Source organism: Erpetoichthys calabaricus, chromosome 11 (genome assembly GCF_900747795.2).
Source record: "Erpetoichthys calabaricus chromosome 11, fErpCal1.3, whole genome shotgun sequence".
Classification (NCBI taxonomy): Eukaryota; Metazoa; Chordata; class Cladistia; order Polypteriformes; family Polypteridae; genus Erpetoichthys; species Erpetoichthys calabaricus.
In genome coordinates, this window is record NC_041404.2 from 60824192 (window position 1) to 60849305 (window position 25114).

The 25114-nt window shown below is 42.0% G+C and overlaps 1 protein-coding gene across 2 annotated transcripts in view; it reads left to right on the forward strand.

The window, feature by feature from the left end:
• The window catches only part of hdac3 (histone deacetylase 3), a 477712-nt gene that overhangs the window by 415115 nt on the left and 37483 nt on the right, over nucleotides 1-25114 (forward strand). The window contains exons 2-6 of one of the 2 annotated variants that reach the window (XM_051934220.1): nucleotides 918-976; nucleotides 7507-7562; nucleotides 15432-15565; nucleotides 15776-15856; nucleotides 23126-23199. In XM_051934220.1, the coding sequence (XP_051790180.1) occupies nucleotides 15517-15565; nucleotides 15776-15856; nucleotides 23126-23199 (204 nt within the window). In that variant the 5' untranslated portion in view covers nucleotides 918-976; nucleotides 7507-7562; nucleotides 15432-15516. The remainder of the gene's footprint in view (nucleotides 1-917; nucleotides 977-7506; nucleotides 7563-15431; nucleotides 15566-15775; nucleotides 15857-23125; nucleotides 23200-25114) is intronic. The other variant, XM_028813153.2, reaches the window with a different exon arrangement.

The following is a 25114-nucleotide window of genomic DNA, read 5'->3' on the forward strand; positions in this document are numbered from 1 at the left end:
TCCTAACTGCGAGGCAGTAGCGCTACCCACTGCGCCACCGTGTCGCCCTCATTATATCCATCCATCCATCCATTATCCAGCCCGCTATATCCTAACTACAGGGCCACGGGGGTCCGCTGGAGCCAATCCCAGCGAACACAGGGCGGAAGGTAGGAACAAACCCTGGGCAGGGTGCCAGCCCACCACAGGGCACACACACTACGGACAATTTAGAATCGCCAGTGCACCTCACCTGCTATATTCTAAATGCAGGGTCACGGGGGGGTCTGCTGGAGCCAATCTCCAAGGCAGGAAACAAACCCCAGGCAGGGCACACACACACACACCGGGGAAAATTTAGGATCGCCAATACACCTTAACCTCCCACCTTGGACTTTGGGAGGAAACCGGAGCACCCGGAGGAAACCCACACAGGGAGGACCTGGGAAGCGAACCCGAGTCTCCTTACTGCGAGGCAGCAGCGCTACCCACTGTAGCACCATGCCGCTCATTTATTATATTCATCTATTAATGTGTATATATAATAGATAATAATAGATTAATATTATTCTATTCACTTATCTTTACCAGCTTTAAGTTTTACACTGTTGGCCCAGCTCTCTTCCTCAGGGGTGAGGATTGATTTGTTTCTAACTTTTTTTTTTTTTTTTTTTTTGTGAAACTGGAGTTGTGTATGGAATGTTATTTTATTTTAATAAAATCAATAAAGTTAAAAGAAAAAGAAAAATATGGGGGGCGTTTACGTACTTGTTTGTATCAGCGGAATTGCCATTAGTTGAGACCGCTGTAACATGAGACCCACTTGCTTCTCTATGAGTGATTCTGTCTCCATCTTTTAAATGTCTTTATGTTTTACGTTCACATGTCCTTCAAGCAAGAAATATAACTATCCCTTTTTTTTTTTTTAATCTTATAACAGATCTGTGATATTGCTATTAACTGGGCTGGAGGTCTGCACCATGCAAAGAAGTTTGAGGTAAATCGAGTATCATTAACCTTAAAGTTATGTCTTACGAGTTCAGCGTTGGCCTCCTGCATGTGGCAGAGTCAAGCGAGGGGTCAGGATTCCTACTCCTGTGCTCGTGTTTACTGTCCACACAATCCCCAAAGCCGATTTTTTTTCCATCTAAACTAGAAACAGTCCAGCGTGACTGATGCCTGGCTGTGTTATGAAGTATTTGGGTTTATTTCATACATTTTCAAAAATTGGAGTTTGAGAGCGGAGCTTACATTGTTCTACGTGATGTCTACAGGTGCATCTCAATTAATTAGAATATCATCGAAATGTTTATTTATTAATTCAAAAAGTGAAACTCCTATATCATATAGATTTATTACTCACAGAGTGATACATTTCAAGCGTTTATTTCTTTTCATTTTGCTGACTATGGCTTATAACAAATGAAAACCCAAAATTCAGTATCTCGGAAAATTAGAATATTGTGAAAAAGTTCAATATTGTAGACTCCTCGGCTAATTAACCCAAAACACCTGCAAAGGGGTCCCGAGTCTTGAAATGGTCTCTCACTCGGGTTCAGTAGACCACACAATCATTGCCTGTTGTCCAGAAGACAGTCATTGAGACCTTCACTCCACAAGGAGAGGAAGCCACAAAAGGTCACTGCTAAAGAAGCTGGCTGTTCACAGAGTGCTGAATCCAAGCAGATTAATGGAAAGTGGAGTGGAAGGAAAAAACGTGACAGCAGAAAATGGTGCACAAGCAACAGGGATAAGCGTAGCCTTGAGAGGATTGTGAACAATTTGGGGGAGATTCCCAAGGAGTGGACTGCGGCTGGAGTCAGCGCTTCAAGAGCCACCAGACACAGACGTGTGTCTCAGGGACATGGGCTACAACTGTCACAGCATTCCTTATGTCAAGGCACTCCTGAACCAGAAACAATGTCAGAAGTGTCTTACTTGGGCTAAGGAGAAAACGGACTGGAGTGTTGCTCAGTGGTCCAAAGTCCTCTTTTCAGATGAAAGTCAGTTTTGCATTTCATTTGGTATTCAAGGTCCCAGAGTCTGGAGGAAGAGTGGAGAGGCACAGAATTCAAGTTGCTTGAGGTCCAGTGTGACGTTTCCACAGTCAGTGATGATTTGGGGAGCCATGTCATCTGCTGGTGTTGGTCCACTTTGTGAGCGCAGCTGTCTACCAGGAAATGTTAGAGCACTTCATGCTTCCCTCTGCTTTATGGAGATGCCGATTTCATTTTCCAGCAGGACTTGGCACCTGCTCACACTACCAAAAGTACCAGTACCTGGTTTAATGACCGTGGTGTCACTGTGCTTGATTGGCCAGCAAACTCACCTGACCTATACCCCATAGAGAATTTTATCAAGTGGAAAATGAGAGACAGCAGACCCAACAATGCAGATGAGCTGACGACCGCGATCAAAGCATCCTGGGCTTCCATATCCTGGGCTGATCACCTCCAGGCCACGCCACATGGATGCAGTAACTCATGCAAAAGGAGCCCCAACCAAGTATTGAGTGCGTATGTGGACAGACTTTTCAGTGGGCCAACATTTCTGTATTAAAATATATATACATTTTTTTGGTCTTATGTAATATTCAAATTTTCTGAGATCCTGAATTTTGAGTTTTCATTAACTGTAATCCATAATCAGTAAAATGAAAAGAAATAAATGCTTGAAATATATCACTCTGTGTGGAATGAGTTTCACTTTTTGAATTGAATTACTGAAATAAATGAACTTCCATCCATTTTCCAACCTGCTGAATCCGAACACAGGGTCACGGGGGTCTGCTGGAGCCAATCCCAGCCAACACAGGGCACAAGGCAGGAAACAAACCCTGGGCAGGGTGCCAGCCCACCGCAGAACACACACAAACACACCCACACACCAAGCACACACCAGGGCCAATATAGAATCACCAATCCACCTAACCGGCATGTGTTTGGACTGTGGGAGGAAACCCACGCAGACACGGGGATAACATGCAAACTCCACGCAGGGAGGACCCGGGAAACGAACCCGGGTCTCCTAACTGCGAGGCAGCAGCGCTACCACTGCGCCACCATGCCGCCCATAAATGAACTTTTCGATGATATTCTAATTTATTGAGAAGCACCTGTATAAGCAGCAATTGTTATAAAGTGTAAGCCTGTTTGTCTTTGTCCTTCTTAGCCCCTTACAGCATATTCAGGTCAAATTTTACCTGGTTTTGTGTTTTTATTCAATAAAGACACCCTAGATCGTGTCGGTTCAAGATGAAACTCTGTGGTGTTTCCTACATTTTCCCCAAATCAACAAACTGTAATCAATTAAATAAAAAAAATGAAACATCCCATAATTTGTACACCTTGTAAAAATGTTCATCTTGCCTTGTCTTTCGGGTCTGCTTTGACCCACCATTGGCTTAAATGGATTTTCCACTGCATGTGGGGCAGTTTGTTTGCTCACAACCCATAAAGCCTTCCTCGGTGTCATCTTTTCAAATCAGAAATGTGAAGGCTTTTAACCCTTAAACTGCCACATACTTGGGGAGGGTTAATGCACACCCTGGACGCCAAATACTTTTTGCTACACTTTTTAAGTAAATGTCACAATTCACAAAGAAAATGTGAAATTTTTTCATGCAAAGAGCACTGATCATTTTGCACACTGCTAATGAACTGTAGAAACTGCTGCAACAATCTATTATGATATGTACAAGGTGCAACTGACGCCATTGATGAAATTCAGTAAATCACCGAGCCAACTGCACTTGAACTGGCTGCACACAGAGGTAAGCGCTGATGCCTGCAGGCTCGTCCCAAGGACAGTGAGGCTGCAGTGCTGCCAGGGGTGCCGGTGGTCATGAGCTGGCTGCACAATGAATGTACAGCACTGACCGATCAGCTCCGGCGTGCTGGCAAATTGCTCTGGGAAGCGACTATAGCCAGTTGCGGCGTTCAATGAATGCACGTTGCCAAATATACTCGGCCGCTGTGTGCTGGCAAATTGAACAAGGAAACAACTTTAGCCGGTTGCGCAGTCCAACAAATGTATGTCGCTGAATGTATGTCACCAAATATACTCCGCTCCGGCGTGCTTCCAGATTGCACTGGAAACCAACTTTAGCCGGTTGCAGCGTTCAACAAATGTACTTTGCTGAAATATACTCGGCTCCGGCATGCTGGCAAATTGCATTGGGAATCGACTATAGCCGGTTCTGGTGGTTTAAGGTTTAATAAAGTGCCCTAATTTAAAAAAAATAAATAAATAAATAAAAATTCTACACATTTTGAACACTGTCATGTAACAGGGTCATTTTTGACCCCCTCTACACTTTAGTGAATTTTACTGTTCATTTAGGGTAGTTTGTTTGCAAACCATAAAAATTTAAATGTCACCAAATCATATCATAGCATATTTGATATCATCTATCAAACTTTACAGTACTACAGGTTAAGATGGCCAGTCAGTATTAAATACGTTTGGGGTGAAAAATTGTACATGCAGGGCAGCTTAAAAGTTGAGGCTGGATTCAGATCTAGAAAGACCCTGAAGCTGCATGTGAAGATGTTACGAGGGTTAACTTAACTGAGCATACCAGTGATGAACATTGATACACATCACAAATGGCTGGCTGTAAAAGCAAAAAATATTAAGGTTGCACCCAAAATCAAACCAAGTATTGTTAGAATTACTAGTTGGTGAACAGTCACTTAGCAACATGATAACAAAAAAAAAAAACGGGCCATGCACTTCAGAACAGGTGATCCACCTTAAGCTGTGCGTGTTTGAGCCCAGCCAGTACTTGGATAGGAGACCAACCTGGAATAGCTTGGGTTGCTGTTAGAAGAGGTGTTGGTGAGGCCAGCAGGGAGAGGCCTTAATCTGTGGCCCATGTGTGGATCCAATGGCATCCCACTGCTGAATAAAATGGTGCTGTCCTTCAGATGAGAAAACTGAGGCCCCGTGGTCATAAAAGACCCCAGAGCATCTGTCATAAAGTGCAGGCTGTTTGCCCATCACAGTCTAGTGCAATCATCATCCCCTGTCTCCAATTGGCCAACTGTCTCTCTCACCCTTTCACCACCTAATGACTAACGTGTGGTGCATGTACTGGCGTAAAAATGCCCGCCGTGTCATCATCCAGGTAGATGGCTGCACATTGATGGTAGTTGAACAGGGTCTTGTAGGGAGTTCAACCTGCAAAAAAAACAATAAACAGACTGGAACAGATAATGTGTAGATAGTAAATGAAGAGGATGCTATGAAGAGGATGAAGAATAGAAAGGCCGATGGTCCAGATGACATACCTGTGGAAGCATGGAGGTGTTTAGGAGAGATGGCAGTGGAGTTTTTAGCCAGATTGTTTAATGGAATCTTGGAAAGTGAGAGGATGCCTGAGGAGTGGAGAAGAAGTGTACTGGTGGGCCGATATTTAAGAATAAGGGGGATGTGCAGGACTGCAGTAACTACAGGGGGATAAAATTGATGAGCCACAGCATGAAGTTATGGGAAGGAGTAGTGGAAGCTCAGTTAAGAAGTGAGGTGATGATTAGTGAGCAGCAGGATGGTGTCATGCCAAGAAAGAGCACCAGAGATGCAATGTTTGCTGTGAGGATGATGATGGAGAAGTTTAGAGAAGCCCGGAAGGAGTTGCATTTCGTCTTTGTGGTCCTGGAGAAAGCATATGACAGGGGGCCTCGAGAGGAGCTGTGGTATTGTATTGTATGAGGAAGTACATAAGAGTTGTACAGGATATGTACGAGGGCAGTGTGACAGTGGTGAGATCTGTGGTTGGAGTGATGGAGGTGGGATTACATCAAGGATCGGCTCTGAGTCCTTTCTTGTTTGCAATGGTGATGGACAGGTTGACAGATGAGATTAGACAGGAAGTCCCCGTGGACTGTGATGTTTGCTGACGACCTTGTGATCTGTAGTGATAGTAGGGAGCAGGTTGAGGAGACCCTGGAGAGGTGGAGATATGAGAGGAGAGCAATGAAGGTCAGTAGGACCACCAAGACGGAATACATGTGTGTGACTGAGAGGAATGTCAGTGGAATGGTGAGGATGAGGGGAGGTGGATGAGTTTAAATACTTGGGATCAACAGTACAAAGTAATGGGGAGTGTTGAAGAGAAGCGAAAAAAGAGCGTGCAGGCAGGGTGGAATGGGTGGAGAAGAGTGTCAGGAGTAATTTGTGACAGACGGGTATCAGCAAGAGTGAAAGGGACGGTCTACAGGATGGTAGTGAGATCAGCTGTGTTATATGGGCTGGAGACGGTGACACAGGAAACAGAGCTGGAGGTGACAGAGTTAAAGATGCTAAGATTTGCATTGGGTGTGACGAGGATGGACAGGATTAGAAATGAGGACATTAGAGGGTCAGCTCAAGTTAGATGGTTGAGAGACAAAGTCAGAGAGGCGAGATTGTGTTGGTTTGGCCATGTGCAGAGGAGAGATGCTTGGTATATTTGGAGAAGGGTGCTAAGGATAGAGCTGCCAGGGAAGAGGAAAAGAGGAGGCCTAAGAGACGGTTTATGGATGTGGTGAGAGAGGACATGAAGGTGATGGGGGTGACAGAGCAAGATGACGAGGACAGAAAGATATGGAAGAAGATGATCCGCTGTGGTGACTCCTAACAGGAGCAGCTGAAAGAAGAAGTAGTAAATAAAAGTAACAGAATAATAGAAATAAAATATACAAATTCTGTAAACACCAGAAAAATAATACATTACAGTAGACAAAGAAGACACAGAAAAGGAAATAAACAGAACACTTTGTTGCTGAAACGTCACATGAGTACAATGGAGTTTAGGTGCAAAGCTTTCACCTACCAGTCACTGCTGCATCAGAAAAGTAAAACTTTGAGGAGCTCCACTAGATCTCCTGCATGGTACAGAATCGAGGTTATGAGAGTATCGCCCCCTGATTGCTGTCTTTTACCTCGCTGGATGGTTGGTTAGTCGTTCCAGTTACAGTCTGTGGTCTCTCAGTGGTGTTCCTCTTAGCATTTTGAAAACACCAATTTCTGTCAGTCCCAGGAAACGAGATGTAATAAACCAGAAGTCCCATCTTCAAGGGCGCTGTTGTCATTTCAAAGGAATAACGAAGTGTACAGGTTTGATCTCCCCCCCCCCCTTCACCCACAAAAGCTCACCAGAAAGACAAACGGCAAAACACGCACAGTTAAACATTTTTATGTTGCAGCGTTCCAACCTAGCAGTGAAACAACTTTATAGTAGAAGTCAATGATTTATTGTTAAGATGAAGCGCTAGTGGGGTGTAAGGACAGAATGATGCAGCGTTTACTTTTTGTTTTTCCATATCTAGAAATCTGTAATTCTGGGGAATGTTTGATGTGCAGTAAAACATGAAATAAATTGTTCACATATTGTTTTAATTATATTTTTTATAATGTTTCCTATCTCTTGCTCTTGTAAACAGGATTCCGCTGTATATCACATTGAAGTCCATATCTTGTTGTACCTTGCATTTTTAGCACTGCGGCCTACACTGCTTCATAAATCTTTTCTTCCATTTTATTTAGGCTTCTGGATTTTGCTACGTCAATGATATTGTCATCAGTATACTTGAACTTCTAAAGTAAGAATATCTTTGTTTGCTCTTTAGTCATGTGTGATTCTTGGTAGTTTGAGGTTCATTGTAATCTGTGATGTCTGCTCATCTGTCAATGTATTGTTTGTTTGGTCTCCTCTACTCTATAGAAGCATCACTTGGTATCTTTGGATTTTTATTTCTTTTGACATTAAAGGAATACTCCACTGAATGAATCTCTATCCTATCTATCTATCTATCTATCTATCTATCTATCTATCTATCTATCTATCGTACGTATAGAAAAGAATCCCCCCCTTTGAAATATTCCCTTTTTTTTTTTTTTTTTTTTTTGCTTGAAAGCCTTAAATGAAAACACACAAACTAATATTTTTTCCAGCTTTACTTACTCAATGCAACCTCTGACATCCAAGTGAAAGACATCACAGCTACAGTTCAGAAGAATTAAAAACAAGAAATACTGAGATTAATAAAGGACCCCCCCACAAAACTCACTCAGGTGTCAGTGCCCACCATTTCCATTGCGGTTACTGGCTTCCTTCCACCGGTGATCAATTGTAATGAGTGTGATTAGTGAAGCTGTTCCTGGTCCATTCATTCCCTTCCTTGGTAGTGCCACTGACTGCACACAACTGACTATGGGTGGCAAGACACTTTCAAAAGATCTCGGGCATAGAGTTGTGGACGGACATAAGGCAGGAGATGGAGACAAACAAATCTCAAAGGCAATCCCAAGGAGCTCAGTAAAGTCCATCATAAAGAAGTGTTTGGTACTAATAGGACCCTCCCTGGATCCTCCAAACTGGATGGAAGAGCAAGGAGGATAACTGGCAAGAGAGGCTACCAAGGGGCCAATGGGCACTTTGAAGGAGTTCCAGGATCTGATGGCAAAGAGTGGTCATTAATAGTGTGCATGTGACAACAATTTCACAAGCGCTCCACAATTGTGGCTTGTTTGGGAGAGTCGCAAGGAAAAAGCCACTTCTCAAGAAATGCCACATTAAGGCTCATTTGAGTTTGAAGATTCGGATGCCAAGTGGAAAAAGGTCTTCTGGTCAGATGAGACCAAAATCAAACAGTACACCTGGCGGAAATCCAATGCAGCTCACCATCCACAACACACCATACCTACAGTAAAGCATGGAGGTGGCAGCATCCTGTTATGGGGTGCCTGGGGCTCTTGTTAAGGTAGAAGGAAAAATGGATGGGGCAAAATACCATCAAATTCTTAAGGAAAACCTGCTACCCTTTGCCAGAAAGTTGAAGATGGGCAGCATGTTCACCTTTCAACACGACAACGACCCGAAGCACACAGCAAAATTGAGCACACAGTGGCTGAAGGAGAAAAAAGTGAATGTCCTGGTGTGGCCAGTCAGAGCCCAGATCTAAATCACAGTGAAAATCTGTGGAAAGATCTGAAGATAGCAGACCACCAACACTCACCATCCAATGTGACCAAACTTGAACAGTTAAACTGTAAAGAAGAGTGGGGGGCAAAGATTGAGTGGGCTCAATCTAGATGTGCAAAGCTGATAGAGAAGAATCAACAGACTCAAGGCTGTCATTAAAGCAATGGGGGGGTCAACAAAATGACATTGACATGGTGGGCACTTACACCTGATTGATTTGGGGGGGGGGGGTCCTTTATTAATCTCAGTAGGTCTTGTTTTTGATTTTTTTATAATTTTTCTGAACTGTAGTTGTGATATCTTTCACTTGAATGTTAGTAAAGCTGGAAAAAATGTTTTTTGTGTGTGTTTTCATTTAAGGCTGTAAAGCAAAAAAAAATGGGAATATTTCGAAGGGGGGGATTCTTTTCTATAGCCACTGTATGTATGCATGTATGCATGTATATATATATATATATATATATATATTTTTTTTTTTTAAATGTGACAATCAATGGTGTGAATGAAGGACATCATAACATAATTCATTATAACACCTTATTCATACGCAAAAGTAGCTCAAACTGCTTTAAATATTAATTTATACATTAGACCGGGTTATTAAAAAGTACAAAGTCAATATTTATAAGAGGTTAATTAAAAGTGACTCTGAGGTTGAGCCTTTGAGCATCCAGTTTAAAAAACCCTTGGCTGTGGTTAGAAGGCCACAGCAGAGAGGAGAACAAAAACTCCAGCAGTAAAGGACACTGGAGAAGATACACCTGTGGGGAGTTTTAAGGTCAAAAGACCACCATAGTCCCCACTGGACATTCTAACAGCCATAAATGGTCAGTGATTATTGGTTACAGGAATATGAGGATATGGCTGTGTAAATTTTAGACGTTTCCCTCCTGCCCTTCTGTTAACAAAACTACAAGACCAGACAGTAGAGTTGGTGAAGCAGCACAAACACTTAGGGACATCTGAAGAAGAAATTGATCAGGTGACGCTGAATGTAGCTGATGTGTATTGCCGGCTCACCTGTTTCCTCCTTGCATATTGGTTTCCTTATCAAGGTGGGCACATTTTTCTCTCATACGGTGGCAGACTTGTTAAAATAAAGAGCGTATGCATTTCAGATTTCATTAGCTCTGACAAACTGCCTTGTTTTAAATGTCAGCACTTCAGCCTCCTTTTCTGTTTACACAAGACCTTTGGATATTAAGCTGAGTATAATAAATCTCTAATGGTAATGCAAAAGTTTTTAAACCAGGCACCAAGGAAATATAAAATTTATAGCAGATGCGGAAATTAGTTCTTTTCTTTTCTAGGCTATATTGGCGCGCCATAAATATTGCCATTGTTTTCTTGAGATTCAGTAGGAAAGTAAAACACTTTGATATAAAGTATAGATAACAAGATTACTTGTTAAGAACATTATTTTCATATGTCTGCATTTCAAAATTAAAGGATGACGTTTAGCCTTTTTGATATTTTATCTTCTGTAAATACCTTATTATATACAGCTAGCACAGGGCGCAATGTAGGAACGAACCCCAGAGAGGACGCCAGTCCATCTCCGGACAAACACACACGCAAACACACTCAACACACACTTGGGCCAGTTTAGTGTCACCAATTCACCAAACCTGCATGTCTTTAAATATGCTGCTCATAAACTGAATGGGTGGTTTGACAGAAGACTGTGATTGGTGGATGAATGCTGTATTGAAAAAAATGATCAATCTCGCCAGCATTTCTAACATCTTTATTGAAATATTAACACGACAAGTTAGCACAATTTCACCAGAAAGTCATCATTGTGTTGTCAATGCATGTAAGAGTGGAGTATTTTTTATTTTTGAACTAATTACGTAATGCAATCAAAAAAGTGTAATAATGAAATCCTTTTTCACTTTGAATGCACAGCAACAACCTCCAATGTAACAAATTAATTACCGTATATGCTCACGTCTTGAAACTCGAAAAATCGATCATAAAATCAGACCCTGACTTATACGCCCATTCAAAACTACAATACTTAATTTTTTTTATTTTTTTTATTTATTTATTTATTTTTTTTACATCTTCTTGCTTTCTTCAATCCCGCACCAGTTTCTCAGACACATCAAATTTTGCTGCAGTGGCACAGTTACCAATTTCTTTCACCATTTCAACAACTTTTAATTTAAAACTAGCTACATATTTTCTTCTGATCGAACACTCCATCGTAGATAAGGGATGCTCTTCCGATAAAGGCATACGATGGTGTGAGGTACTAAAAAACACAAATCGGTGCAAACGTCGCTTCAGAATCGTTCGGGTATCACCGTGTGGTCACGTAGGCACAATAGAGGCGGTTTAGGAGCACATGCTGATACGGCGCATTGCCACACCCACATAGAAAAGAAAGGCCGTGTGCTCCGTGGTTACTGTCTCAGGTGGGCGTCAACATATCCGAATCCCTTGGACCAATAGCAGGAGTTTTCCGCATTCAACTTCAACAACAACAACAAGTATTTCTATAGCACATTTTCACACAAATAATGTAGCTCAAAGTGCTTTACATGATGAAGAAAGAGAAAAAAGACAAAATAAGAATTAAAATAAGAGAACACTAATTAACATAGAATAAAAGTAAGGTGTCCGATGGCCAGGGAGGACAGAAAAAACAAAAAAACCTCCAGACGGCCGGAGAAAAAAAATAAAATCTGCAGGGGTTCCAGGCCACGAGACCTCCCAGCCCCCTCTAGTCATTCTACCTAACATAAATGACCTCAATCAGTCCTCATTGTATTCAAGGTTCTCATGGAAGAACTTGATGATGACGGTCATGTGGACTTCTGGTCTTTAATGCATCAATGTAGGGACATCACATATGAGTCAAGTCAAGTTGGGGAGCATGCACTGGTACACTGTGTTGCTGCACCCACCACACGACGAAACAACTCGGGATCCCAGTTGGCAACCTCCAGGCAGACACGCGGTCCAGTCCCACCCTCCGGAAATGACCGCCTATCTGCTGCAGCAAGGTGTTACGTGGGCGACTCCTTGGCCTGGTCCAGACACTCGGGTCCCCAACAATGAGGATCCTACAAGCTGGATCACCCTTGGGGAAATGCGCCACATGGCCATAGTGCCATAACTGACGCTCCCTCACAATGCAGGTCATGTGCCTCATTCGGGACTCCATGAACAACACAAAGTCAAACCAACGGTACCCAAGGATTTTCTGGAGAGACACACAATACCAAAGGAGTCCAGTCTTCGTCTCAGGTCACTGGATAGCGTCCATGTCTCAAAACCATATAGCAAGACAGGAAGCACCAGGACTCGAAAGACTTGGACCTTTGTCCTTTGGCATAGATATCGGAAGCGCCATACACTCCTTTCCAGCGACCTCATGACCCCCCATACTCTCCCAATCCCTCTACTGACTTCAAAGGAAGAGTCACCAAAGTCATGAATGTCACTGCTGAGGTAAATAAACCTCTCAACAAGGTCGACACTCTCTCCGCAGACAGAGACACTGTTGATGGCTGTAAAATACCAGAAATTATACTAAAAGCGAGTCCCAACTTATCCGCGAGAGAACTTATCCATGAGTATATACTGGCCCTGGATTTTCTGTTTGTATGGGGAAAATTATTTTGAGAGATATTCTACCTTTGGGGTGTCTAGGAAGCTCAAAAATGAAAAAACAAAAAAATGATTACTCTTGTTATACAATAGGTGCCAAATTCTTCAATCTTCTTATCCATCCATCCATCCATTTTCTTCCGCTTATCCGAGGTCGGGTCGCGGGGGCAGCAGCTTGAGCAGAGATGCCCAGACTTCCCTCTCTCCAGCCACTTCTAGCTCTTCCGGGAGAATCCCAAGGTGTTCCCAGGCCAGACGAGAGACATAGTCCCTCCAGCGTGTCCTGGGTCTTCCCCGGGGCCTCCTTCCGGTTGGACGTGCCCGGAACACCTCACCAGGGAGGCGTCCAGGAGGCATCCTAATCAGATGCCCAAGCCACCTCATCTGACTCCTCTTGATGCGGAGGAGCAGCGGCTCTACTCTGAGCTCCTCCCGGATGACTGAGCTTCTCACCCTATCTTTAAGGGAAAGCCCAGACACCCTGCGAAGGAAACTCATTTCAGCCGCTTGTATTTGCGATCTCGTTCTTTCAGTCACTACCCATAGCTCATGACCATAGGTGAGGGTAGGAACATAGATCGACTGGTAAATTGAGAGCTTTGCCTTGCGGCTCAGCTCCTTTTTCACCACAACAGACCGATGCAGAGCCCGCATCACTACGGACGCCGCACTGATCCGCCTGTTGATCTCACGCTCCATTCTTCCCTCACTCGTGAACAAGACCCCGAGATACTTGAACTCCTCCACTTGAGGCAGGATCTCGCTCCCAACCCTGAGAGGGCACTCCACCCTTTTCTGGCTGAGGACCATGGTCTCGGATTTGGAGGTGCTGATTCCCATACCAGCCGCTTCACACTCAGCTGCGAACCGATCCAGAGAGAGCTGAAGATCACGGCTTGATGAAGCAAACAGGACAACATCATCTGCAAAAAGCAGTGACCCAATACTGAGTCCACCAAGCCGGACCCCCTCAACACCCTGGCTGCACAATCTCAATCTTCTTAAGGAAATAAAATTGAAAGTAGTGCGCACAGTCCGGAAGTGTCTATTTTCACTTCCGTGTTTCGCAGACTGTGTGCCAGTATCTCCGGTCTGTGCCAATAGTAACACGCCCGCTTTCAGCGGCTGCAAACGTACCTGTGCTTTACAAAAATGGCAGCCTATGTATGTACTAGTAATAGGATGTCACGTGTACAAGTCCAGTGTGGTATATAATAGCTAATATATTAAAGATACTGTATATTATATACAGGTTTGTGTAATAATATAGAAAAAAAACAAGTGTGATGTAAGTACAAACCAGAAAATTGAAAAAGAAATTAAGAAATACCATGAAGCCTATGCAAACATATATATGTATATAACATGAGAAATTTGAGTAAGAAGAGGAGACCGTCCAATCTGTCAAGCCTGTTTGATTAACTGATAGCTACGCAGTCCTGATATCTCATCCATATCCTTTTTAAAGGTGGTCTCAGTTTGTGCTCAACTCCATGTCGCGGTACTTTGTTCAAGATTCCCACAACTCTTTGAGTAAAGAAGTGATTGCTGGCTTCAGTCCTAAATGCACTTCCCCTTAATTTCCGGTGGCGGATTTGGTTCCCCATTTTGTCAGCTTTATCAATTCCTTTGAGAACATTTTTGAAGACTTGGATTGGGTCCCAACGAAGTCTCCTCTGTTCTAGACTGAACAGGTTTAATTCTCTTGAGTGTGTCGGATTAGGAGACAAGTTCTAGTTGCTTCTTTCAAGGGTAGTTTTAAATCCAAGTTCCAACAGCCTCAGGACAACAGCCTTCTCAAATAGTTAATTCTCATCTCATCATCTGAAACTGATTTTCCTGGTAAGGGTTGTGGTTGCAGCAGGTCAGCTCAGACGTCCCTGTGCCCAGCTACAAATTCTAACACCTCCTGGGGAATTTCCTAAGCCAGTCGAAAGATATTATCCATCCATCATATCCTGTGTTTCCTCCCAGTGGGAAGTGCCCAGGATAGCCACCTGGAAGGCGTCCTTACGGCGTGCCCAGATCATCTCTGGTGGCTCCTATCGATCAGCTCTACAGGACTCTGATGCTCTCCCTGTCACAGAGTGTTTGCTCAGTGACTCTGTGAAGAAACGTCCTTCCTGCCGCATGTACTTGCGAGCCCATTCTTTCAGTCATTACCCACAACGCATAGGTGAGGACAGGAATATATATGAAGATCCGGTAAGCCAAGAATTTTACACGAAAACTGAGCTGTAGATAATTCTGTAGGCAATTTTATTTGCTTATTTACCGTATATACTCGCGGAGAAGTTCTCCCGCATATAAGTCATAGCTTGATTTTACCGTATAATTTCCGGTATTATATAATGTCAGTTGTAAGTCGAATGTGGAAAACTCGCGCTATTGGTCCGAGAGATTACGATATGTTAACGCCCACCTGAGAGAGTAGCCATGGAGCACATGTCCTTTTGTTTCTATATATTGTGCCTACGTGACCACATGGTAATACCCAAACGATTCTGAAGCGACGTTTGCACTGTTTTGTGTTGTTTTTTTGTATCTCACCCCCTCATACACCTTTATCGTAAGAGCATCCCTTATCTGCGATGGAGCGTCCGATCAGAAGAAAATATGAAGCTGGTATTAAACATCGTTGAAATAGCGAAAGAAATTGGTAATTACACTGTTGCAACAAAATTCGATGTGTCTGAGAAACTGGTGTGAGATTTGAGGAAGCAAGAAGATGTGGAATAAAAAAAAGTAAGTGTCGTATTTTTGAATGGGCGTATAAGTCGGGGTCTGTTTTTATGATTGATTTTTTGGGTTTCAAGACCCGACTTATATGTGAGTATATACGGTAATAATTATTATTTGTTTGTGGCAGGTATCATCCTCGGGTTCTGTACATCGATATTGATATCCACCACGGTGATGGTGTGCAGGAGGCCTTTTACCTCACTGACAGAGTTATGACTGTATCATTCCACAAGTATGGAAACTACTTTTTTCCTGGGACAGGTTTGTTTTACATTGTGAGAAATTGACATTTGTAATTAAATTTTTTATAATCTAATGGTCATAATACTTTAATAAGAATATAAGAATGTTTTTGAAGACATCTAGTCTTTCATCTCTTGTCATTTTTTATTTGCCTAATGTGCCCACGTAAACATGAAGTCAAGGTGTCCTGCTCTTTTTGCACTAATTTCATACTGCTGTTTTTCTCAGGTGACATGTATGAGGTGGGAGCTGAGAGTGGCCGCTATTACTGCCTAAATGTGCCCCTTCGTGACGGCATTGATGATCAGAGTAAGTCATTTTTTACGTCTCTAGGAAATGCACAATGTTTAGTCACATTTGTAATTCAGAGTTGGCTCAGTTGGAATTCTATTTACCTAACCCAATAGTTCATTTTTGCATTACGTGTAACCCTGCATTGATTTAAAGAATTAAGTTTGGTATTTTTCAAGTTGAAGTTATTTCTTCACATATATGGTACGTAGACATTTGCCATGTGAAAATGTGTTCTAAAGTTACCATATATACTCGCGGATAAGTCGAGACATGATTTTATCATATAATTTCTGGTATTTTATAATGCCGCTTGTATAAGGCGAATGCAGAAAACTCACGCTATTGGTCCAAGAGAATATGACATGCTAACGCCCACCTGAGAGAGTAACGTCGGAGCACACGGCCTTTTTTTTTTCTGTCTCTCTCTCTATTGTGCCTATGTGCCCACATGGTAATACCCGAACTATTCCAAAGCAACGTTTGCACTAATTTGTGTTTTTTGTATCTCACACCCTCACACGCCTTAATCGTAAGAGCATCCCTTATCTACGATGGAGCGTTCGATCAAAAGAAAATATAAAGCTGGTTTTAAATTAAAAGTCGTTGAAGTAGCAAAAGAAATTGGTAACTGCATTTTGGCTGCCGCTACAAAATTCATTGTGTCTGAGAAACTGATACGAGATTGGAGGAGGCAAGAAGATGTAAAAAAAAGTACAAAAAAAAAGTTAAGTGTCACATTTTTCAACAGGCGTATAAGTCGGGGATTGACTTTTATGATCGATTTTTTTGCTCGCACTGGCGCTTTACATTGGAGGGTATGGTGCCCGGATGAAGAGCATAAAAACTTTACTGAATGCATCCATTTTTCAAGACAAGGCAGTTGTCAAGATCTTTGTTGTCTTCATGTTCAATATGACCTGAGGTGCTTTTTTTGGGCTTGCAGAAAGAAATACGTAGCCAAAGTCATGTGCATGACTGTGGAGTAAATGTCAGAACTTTGCATCTCAATCAGCTCAGCACATTGCCACTTGGGAGACGTATGCTTTACACTCTTGTTAACGCTAGAATCCCTGAAGTCTACGGAAAACTCGTAATCCCAGGCCACCTAAAATCCCTTCGCACCTCTCCATCAGCATCTTTTGTTTTGTAAATGTGTCGATCAGCACAAGCAGCTTGCAGCTTGCTATCCCATCTCCTCCCACCGCCACAGCTCCACTTTGGGCAAAAAGTTCCCCCAGCTCAAGACTCTTTATTTGTACCTGGAGTTGCATAGGGTAAAAAATATATCGTTATTTGGAACACATGTATTTCATGTGTGTTCCGTGTCTACAATGTAAATGTAGGATGGAAGGAAATGCAAGGCAAGAAATGTTGAACACATAACTAAAACCAACATTTTTTTCATGTTATAGTACTAATGACAAAATTTTGACATGAAGTGTATAATGTGTGAGGACTGAAAGTCCAAATATCAAATAAACACTTTCACAAAAGGTACACATACAGTGGTGTGAAAAACTATTTGCCCCCTTCCTGATTTCTTATTCTTTTGCATGTTTGTCACACACAATGTTTCTGATCATCAAACACATTTAACCATTAGTCAAATATAACACAAGTAAACACAAAATGCAGTTTTTAAATGATGGTTTTTATTATTTAGGGAGAAAATAAATCCAAACCTACATGGCCCTGTGTGAAAAAGTAATTGCCCCCTTGTTAAAAAATAACCTAACTGTGGTGTATCACACCTGAGTTCAATTTCCGTAGCCACCCCCAGGCCTGATTACTGCCACACCTGTTTCAATCAAGAAATCACTTAAATAGGAGCTGCCTGACACAGAGAAGTAGACCAAAAGCACCTCAAAAGCTAGACATCATGCCAAGATCCAAAGAAATTCAGGAACAAATGAGAACAGAAGTAATTGAGATCTATCAGTCTGGTAAAGGTTATAAAGCCATTTCTAAAGCTTTGGGACTCCAGCGAACCACAGTGAGAGCCATTATCCACAAATGGCAAAAACATGGAACAGTGGTGAACCTTCCCAGGAGTGGCCGGCCGACCAAAATTACCCCAAGAGCGCAGAGACGACTCATCTGAGAGGTCACAAAAGACCCCAGGACAACGTCTAAAGAACTGCAGGCCTCACTTGCCTCAATTAAGGTCAGTGTTCACGACTCCACCATAAGAAAGAGACTGGGCAAAAACGGCCTGCATGGCAGATGTCCAAGACGCAAACCACTGTTAAGCAAAAAGAACATTAGGGCTCATCTCAATTTTGCTAAGAAACATCTCAATGATTGCCAAGACTTTTGGGAAAATACCTTGTGGACTGATGAGACAAAAGTTGAACTTTTTGGAAGGCAAATGTCCCGTTACATCTGGCGTAAAAGGAACACAGCATTTCAGAAAAAGAACATCATACCAACAGTAAAATATGGTGGTGGTAGTGTGATGGTCTGGGGTTGTTTTGCTGCTTCAGGACCTGGAAGGCTTGCTGTGATAGATGGAACCATGAATTCTACTGTCTACCAAAAAATCCTGAAGGAGAATGTCCGGCCATCTGTTCGTCAACTCAAGCTGAAGCGATCTTGGGTGCTGCAACAGGACAATGACCCAAAACACACCAGCAAATCCACCTCTGAATGGCTGAAGAAAAACAAAATGAAGACTTTGGAGTGGCCTAGTCAAAGTCCTGACCTGAATCCAATTGAGATGCTATGGCATGACCTTAAAAAGGCGGTTCATGCTAGAAAACCCTCAAATAAAGCTGAATTACAACAATTTTGCAAAGATGAGTGGGCCAAAATTCCTCCAGAGCGCTGTAAAAGACTCATTGCAAGTTATCGCAAACCCTTGATTGCAGTTATTGCTGCTAAGGGTGGCCCAACCAGTTATTAGGTTCAGGGGGCAATTACTTTTTCACACAGGGCCATGTAGGTTTGGATTTTTTTTTCTCCCTAAATAATAAAAACCACCATTTACAAACTGCATTTTGTGTTTACTTGTGTTATATTTGACTAATGGTTAAATGTGTTTGATGATCAGAAACATTTTGTGTGACAAACATGCAAAAGAATAAGAAATCAGGAAGGGGGCAAATAGTTTTTCACACCACTGTATAACAAAACAAGTGCTCTTTTATTCAAGAATAGAACCGAAGAAAAAGGAATCGGGTTAGGGTATGACGCGGACACAACCGCTTGGGTGGTGCAGTAGTAAGAACTGCTGACTCATAATGAAGAGGTTGCGGGTTCGATTCTGGACGCTTCCTAGAATTACCGTTTTGATTAGCTGATGCTGAAGAATGTGAATTTCCCATTGGGATTAATAAAGTATCTATCTATCTATCTATCTATCTATCTATCTATCTATCTATCTATCTAGCTATCTAGCTATCTATAAATAATGAAAACATACATTTGATTTGAGTCTGTAACAGCCAGTGTAAATTTATGGTACTTGTAAAGGTTAGTGCTTTTTTTAAATTTTTTTTTTATTATTCAGTTTTATTTTCTCAGTCACATTCACGCTCACCCTGATCTGACACTGTTAGCTTTCAAATAAAGACGAGCTATAACAGAGGTGAACTCGGATGAGGCATCTACTTTGGAGATAGAGAACAAAAGCCGTCTCCACAAGAATAATAATAAATAATCCCACCATCTAAATATCGTAGTTTTTTAAAATTTTAGTAAAATTCAAAGCGAAACTGTTCAGAGAAAATATCGATATTACAAGGAAAAGAAAAGTTCTTGTTTAAAGAAGGCTCTGTTTAAGGCTTATTTCTCTTTGTTTTGTTTCTCTCTAAGTTTGGTCATACAGTCATACTGTCAAAACGTGCAATAGGGCGAGAAAACGATATGCCAGTCTCCTGTTTGCAAATGGATCTAACAGTCCATGCCAGCAGTGAGGCAATTACCTAACTGGCTTAATTAAAACTCCGTTTTACAGGTATCGCTAAGAAAGTTCTGTTTTGTGTTAAGTTAAAGACGATACCATAATCTAAGCCGCCTTCTTCTTTCGGCTGCTTCCGTTAGGGGTTGCCACAGTGGATCATCTTCTTCCATATCTTTCTGTCCTCTGCATCTTGTTCTGTTACACCCATCACCTGCATGTCCTCTCTCACCACATCCATAAGCCTTCTCTTAGGCCTTCCTTTTCTCCTCTTGTGTGGCAGCTCTATCCTTAGCATCCTTCTCCCAATATACCCAGCATCTCTTCTCTGAACATGTCCAAACCAATGCAATCTCACCTCTCTGACTTTGTCTCCCAACCGTCCAACTTCTTTTCACCCTCTAATGTCCTCATTTCTAATCCTGTCCATCCTCGTCACACCCAATGCAAATCTTAGCATCACCACCTCCAGCTCTGTCTCCTGCTCTCTGGTCAGTGCCACCGTCTCCAGCCCATATAACACAGCTGGTCTCACTACCGTCCTGTAGACCTTCCCTTTCACTCTTTCTGATACCCGTCTGTCACAAATCACTCCTGACACTCTTCTCCACCCATTCCACCCTGCCTGCACTCTCTTCTTCACTTCTCTTCAACACTCCCCATTGCTCTGTACTGTTTATCCCAAGTATTTAAACTCATCCACCTTCGCCAACTCTACTCCCCTCATCCTCACCATTCCACTGACCTCCCTCTCATTCACACACATGTATTCTGTCTTGGTGATCCTACTGACCTTCAATCCTCTCTTCTCTAGAGCAGATCTCCACCTCTCCAGGGTCTCCTCCACCTGCTCTCTACTATCGCTTCAGATCACAATGTCATCAGCAAACATCATAGTTCACGGGGACTCCTGTCTAATCTCGTCTGTCCATCACCATTGCCAATAAGAAAAGGCTCAGAGCTGATCCCTGATGTAATCCCACCTTCGTCTCTCCTACCGCAGACCTCACCACGGTCACACTTCCCTCATACATATCCTGTACAATTCTTATGTACTTCTCTGCCACTTCCTCATACAATATCACAGCTCCTTTCTTGTCACCCTGTCCTATGCTTTCTCCAGGTCCACAAAGACGCAATGCAATTCCTTCTGGCCTTCTCTAAACTTCTCCATCAACATCCTCAGAGCAAACATTGCATCTGTGGTGCTCTTTCTTGGCATGAAACCATCCTACTGCTCACTAATCATCACCTCACTTCTTAACCGATCTTCCACTACTCTTTCCCATAACTTCATGCTGTGGTTCATCAATTTTATCCCCCTTTAGTTACTGCAGACCTGCACATCCCCCTTATTCTTAAATATTGGCACCAGTACACTTCTTCTCCACTCCTCAGGCATCCTCTCACTTTCCAAGATTCAATTTAACAATCTGGTTAAAAACTCCACTGCCATCTCTCCTAAACACCTCCATGCTTCCACAGGTATGTCATCTGGACCAATGACCTTTTCATTTTTCATCCTCTTCATCGCTCTCCTTACTTCCTCCTTGCTAATCCGTTACACTTCCTGATTCACTATCTCCTCATCATCTAACTTCTTCTCTCTCCCATTCTCTTCATTCATCAGCATCTCAAAGTCCTCTTTCCATCTGCTCAGCACACTCTCCTCACTTGTGAGTACGTTTCTATGTTTATCCTTTATCACCCTAACCTGCTGCTCATCTTTGCCAGGTCGGCCCCTCTGTAGTCCACTGGTCCTTTTCTCCCTCCTTAGTGTCCAACCTCTCATCTTACGCCTTTTCTTTAGCCTTGCGCCTTATCTCTTTGTACTCTTGTCTGCTTTCTGCATCTGTCTGACTGTCCCACTTCTGCTTTGCCATCCTCTTCCTCTGTATACTCTCCTGTATTTCCTCATTCCACCACCAGGTTTCCTTTTCCTCCTTTTTCTTTCCAGATGTCTCGCCAAGCACCCTTCTTGCTGTCACCCTTACTACATCTGCTGTAGTTTCTAATCTAAGTAACTAAGAGAAATTGATATTCTACTGAAATTCAATGTGAATTTAATGTTAATATTAACTTTCTAAGACTGGCTCTTACACTAATTTTGATTGGAATGTAGCGAGCATTTATTTGTGTCACATGGAAATAATTTAGTGTTATATCTTGGTTTTTCAGATTTTTGTCATCCGTGTTTCTAGGTGTTCTGCTTATTTAGCCGTTATTTGCTAGTGAACAATATTTTTCAGTATTTGGTGATGTCACTCATCTATATAATCTGCTTAGAATAAGACAATTAACTAAACAAAATGACAGAGTTAAGTATTTAAAATTATGATAAAACTGGAATATTTGTAAATTAATAAATTTAAATTTCACACTACTGCTCTTTCTAAATGCATAATCTCTATATATAAAAGTCAATGTATGTGTGTATGTATGTTTATTCCAACTTTACTTCCAAACAGCTGGAGTGATTTTCATGAAACTTAGTACGCATGTTTCCCATTGGTCGACTAAAAATTCTGTAGGGTGAAATCAACCCAAACCCACCCCCTTCTGGGTAGGGTGGGGGGGTGGTGATCTTGTTGTCTTGTATGCATTTTATCATCCAGTTGACACTCAGAATGACCACCAGAGGGCGAACTGGAGGTGACTACCACCATTCTTTGTTTCTGGCCGGTTCAGAGCGTCAACTGGATGATAACATACATACAAGACCACAAGACAAGCACATTAGTGAGTCTTCATTGTTTGTTTGTTTGTTTTTTTAATTAAAATTTTCTCAAACAATTAAAAAAAAAAAACACTTTATTTTCCTCCCGGGCAACGCTGGGTATTTCAGCTAGTATGAAAAAAAACACGTAATAAAGAGATCGATGTGAGGGAAAATGAATTACTGATTGTGGAATTGGTTGGAACAAAACAAACCTGCAACCAGCGGGACTGAACTTGGAGGTTCACATACTGAAATGTTGTCTCTGCTCAGGCCAGGGCTCCACTCGCAGCTGCTGTACTCCTGTAGGTGGCAGTAGTGGGATACAAACTTCTGGAGGTCTACTTGGGCCTAAAGCCTAAAGAGGCTGCTAACTTCGAAGGGCCCGTTACACAAACGCAGGCTCCTGGTCTCTTGCAGCCTGGCAATACTTGGGTGACTGTGACTGTTTAAACCATGCTCAGTATTTACAAGGACATTGCAGTTGTTTGTGTTATTCATTTAAGAAATGACTCGGTTAAAGATCAGACCAAAATGATCATTTATACAGAATTCCAAGAATTTCCAAAGGGTTCACAAACTTATTCTGGCCAACTGTGTTTGTAGATATATTAGCAGAGAAGTATTGAACAGTTACCAGTTTTTAACAATTTCCTTCTTCTGTTTCAAGGCTACAGGCACCTCTTTCAGCCAGTAATCAAACAAGTAATAGATTATTACCAGCCGACATGTATAGTTCTACAGGTGAGTGACTGCCTGGCTTGGTTTTGGGTTTTTATGCTTAAGCCGTGTTTTTCTGAGCTATTTATTAAAGCCATATTTTACCAATTTTTGTTAATTTATTAAAGCTTGTACATTTATTTTTAATAAGACATTTTTAATATTTTAATTGATTTTAGTGCAGAGCTTATCTAATCTTATTTTGATAATAAAATTGTTTAGATTTGAATTTTTTTTTTTAAAAAGTAGGTGTGTACTTAAACATAAGTGCAAGTCCAAAATTCCAGAAGCAGCGATAAAGAAATACGCCATCCAAATATCACAACTTTTATTTTTATCTGTCACTTACCCCGCATTGTTTGTAGTGATAACCAAGAAAAATATTTTGTCATGTTTAGGTGAAGAATGAAGATAAAAAAGACATTTAGTGGGGGGCGTCAACGCTAAACGATAGCAAACAATATTGAAATGTCCGTGAAAATGTGTGGAGTAACTCATATTACATAATCCACATGTCAGTTATCCAGTCGTGTGCTCACAACATCCATAGCAGAGGTAGTTCTGGAAAATGAGAGAAGTGAATCACAAACAAATTAATCGCATCCAAGCAAATTCGAGCTTTTGAACTGAAGATCCTTGAGCTCATTCATTTGTCAAAACCCCATCTTCAGTAGTAAATACAGGTGCTGGTCATAAAATTAGAATATCATGACAAAGTTGATTTATTTCAGTAATACCATTCAAAAAGTGAAACTTGTATATTAGATTCATTCATTACACACAGACTGATGTATTTCAAATGTTTATTTCTTTTAATGTTGATGATTATAACTGACAACTAATGAAAGTCCCAAATTCAGTATCTCGGAGAATTAGAATATTGTGAAAAGGTTCAATATTGAAGACACCTGGTGCCACACTCTAATCAGCTAATTAACTCAAAAGCCTTTAAATGGTCTCTCAGTCTAGTTCTGTAGGCTACACAATCATGGGGAAGACTGCTGACTTGACAGTTGTCCAAAAGACGACCATTGACACAAAAGGTCATTGCTAAAGAGGCTGGCTGTTCACAGAGCTCTGTGTCCAAGCACATTAATAGAGAGGCGAAGGGAAGGACAAGATGTGGTAGAAAAAAGTGGACAAGCAATAGGGATAACCGCACCCTGGAGAGGATTGGGAAACAAAACCCATTCAAAAATGTGGGGGAGATTCACAAAGAGTGGACTGCAGCTGGAGTCAGTGCTTCAAGAACCACCACACACAGACGTATGCAAGACATGGGTTTCAGCTGTCGCATTCCTTGTGTCAAGCCACTCTTGAACAAGAGACAGCGTCAGAAGTGTCTCGCCTTTGGACTGCCACTGAGTGGTCCAAAGTTATGTTCTCTGATGAAAGCAAATTTTGCATTTCCTTTGGAAATCAAGGTCCCAGAGTCTGGAGGAAGAGAGGAGAGGCACAGAATCCATGTTGCTTGAGGTCCAGTGTAAAGTTTCCACAGTCAGTGATGGTTTGGGGTGCCATGTCATCTGCTGGTGTTGGTCCATTGTGTTTTATGAGGTCCAAGGTCAACGCAGCTGTCTACCAGGAAGTTTTAGAGCACTTCATGCTTCCTGCTGCTGACGAACTTTATGGAGATGCAGATTTCATTTTCCAACAGGACCTGGCACCTGCACACAGTGCCAAAGCTACCAGTACCTGGTTTAAGGACCATGGTATCCCTGTTCTTGATTGGCCAGCAAACTCGCCTGACCTTAACCCCATAGAAAATCTATGGGATATTGTGAAGAGGAAGATGCAATACACCAGACCCAACAATTCAGAAGAGCTCAAGGCCACTATCAGAGCAACATGGGCTCTCATAACACCTGAGCAGTGCCACAGACTGATCGACTCCATGCCACGCCGCATTGCTGCAGTAATCCAGGCCAGAGGAGCCCCA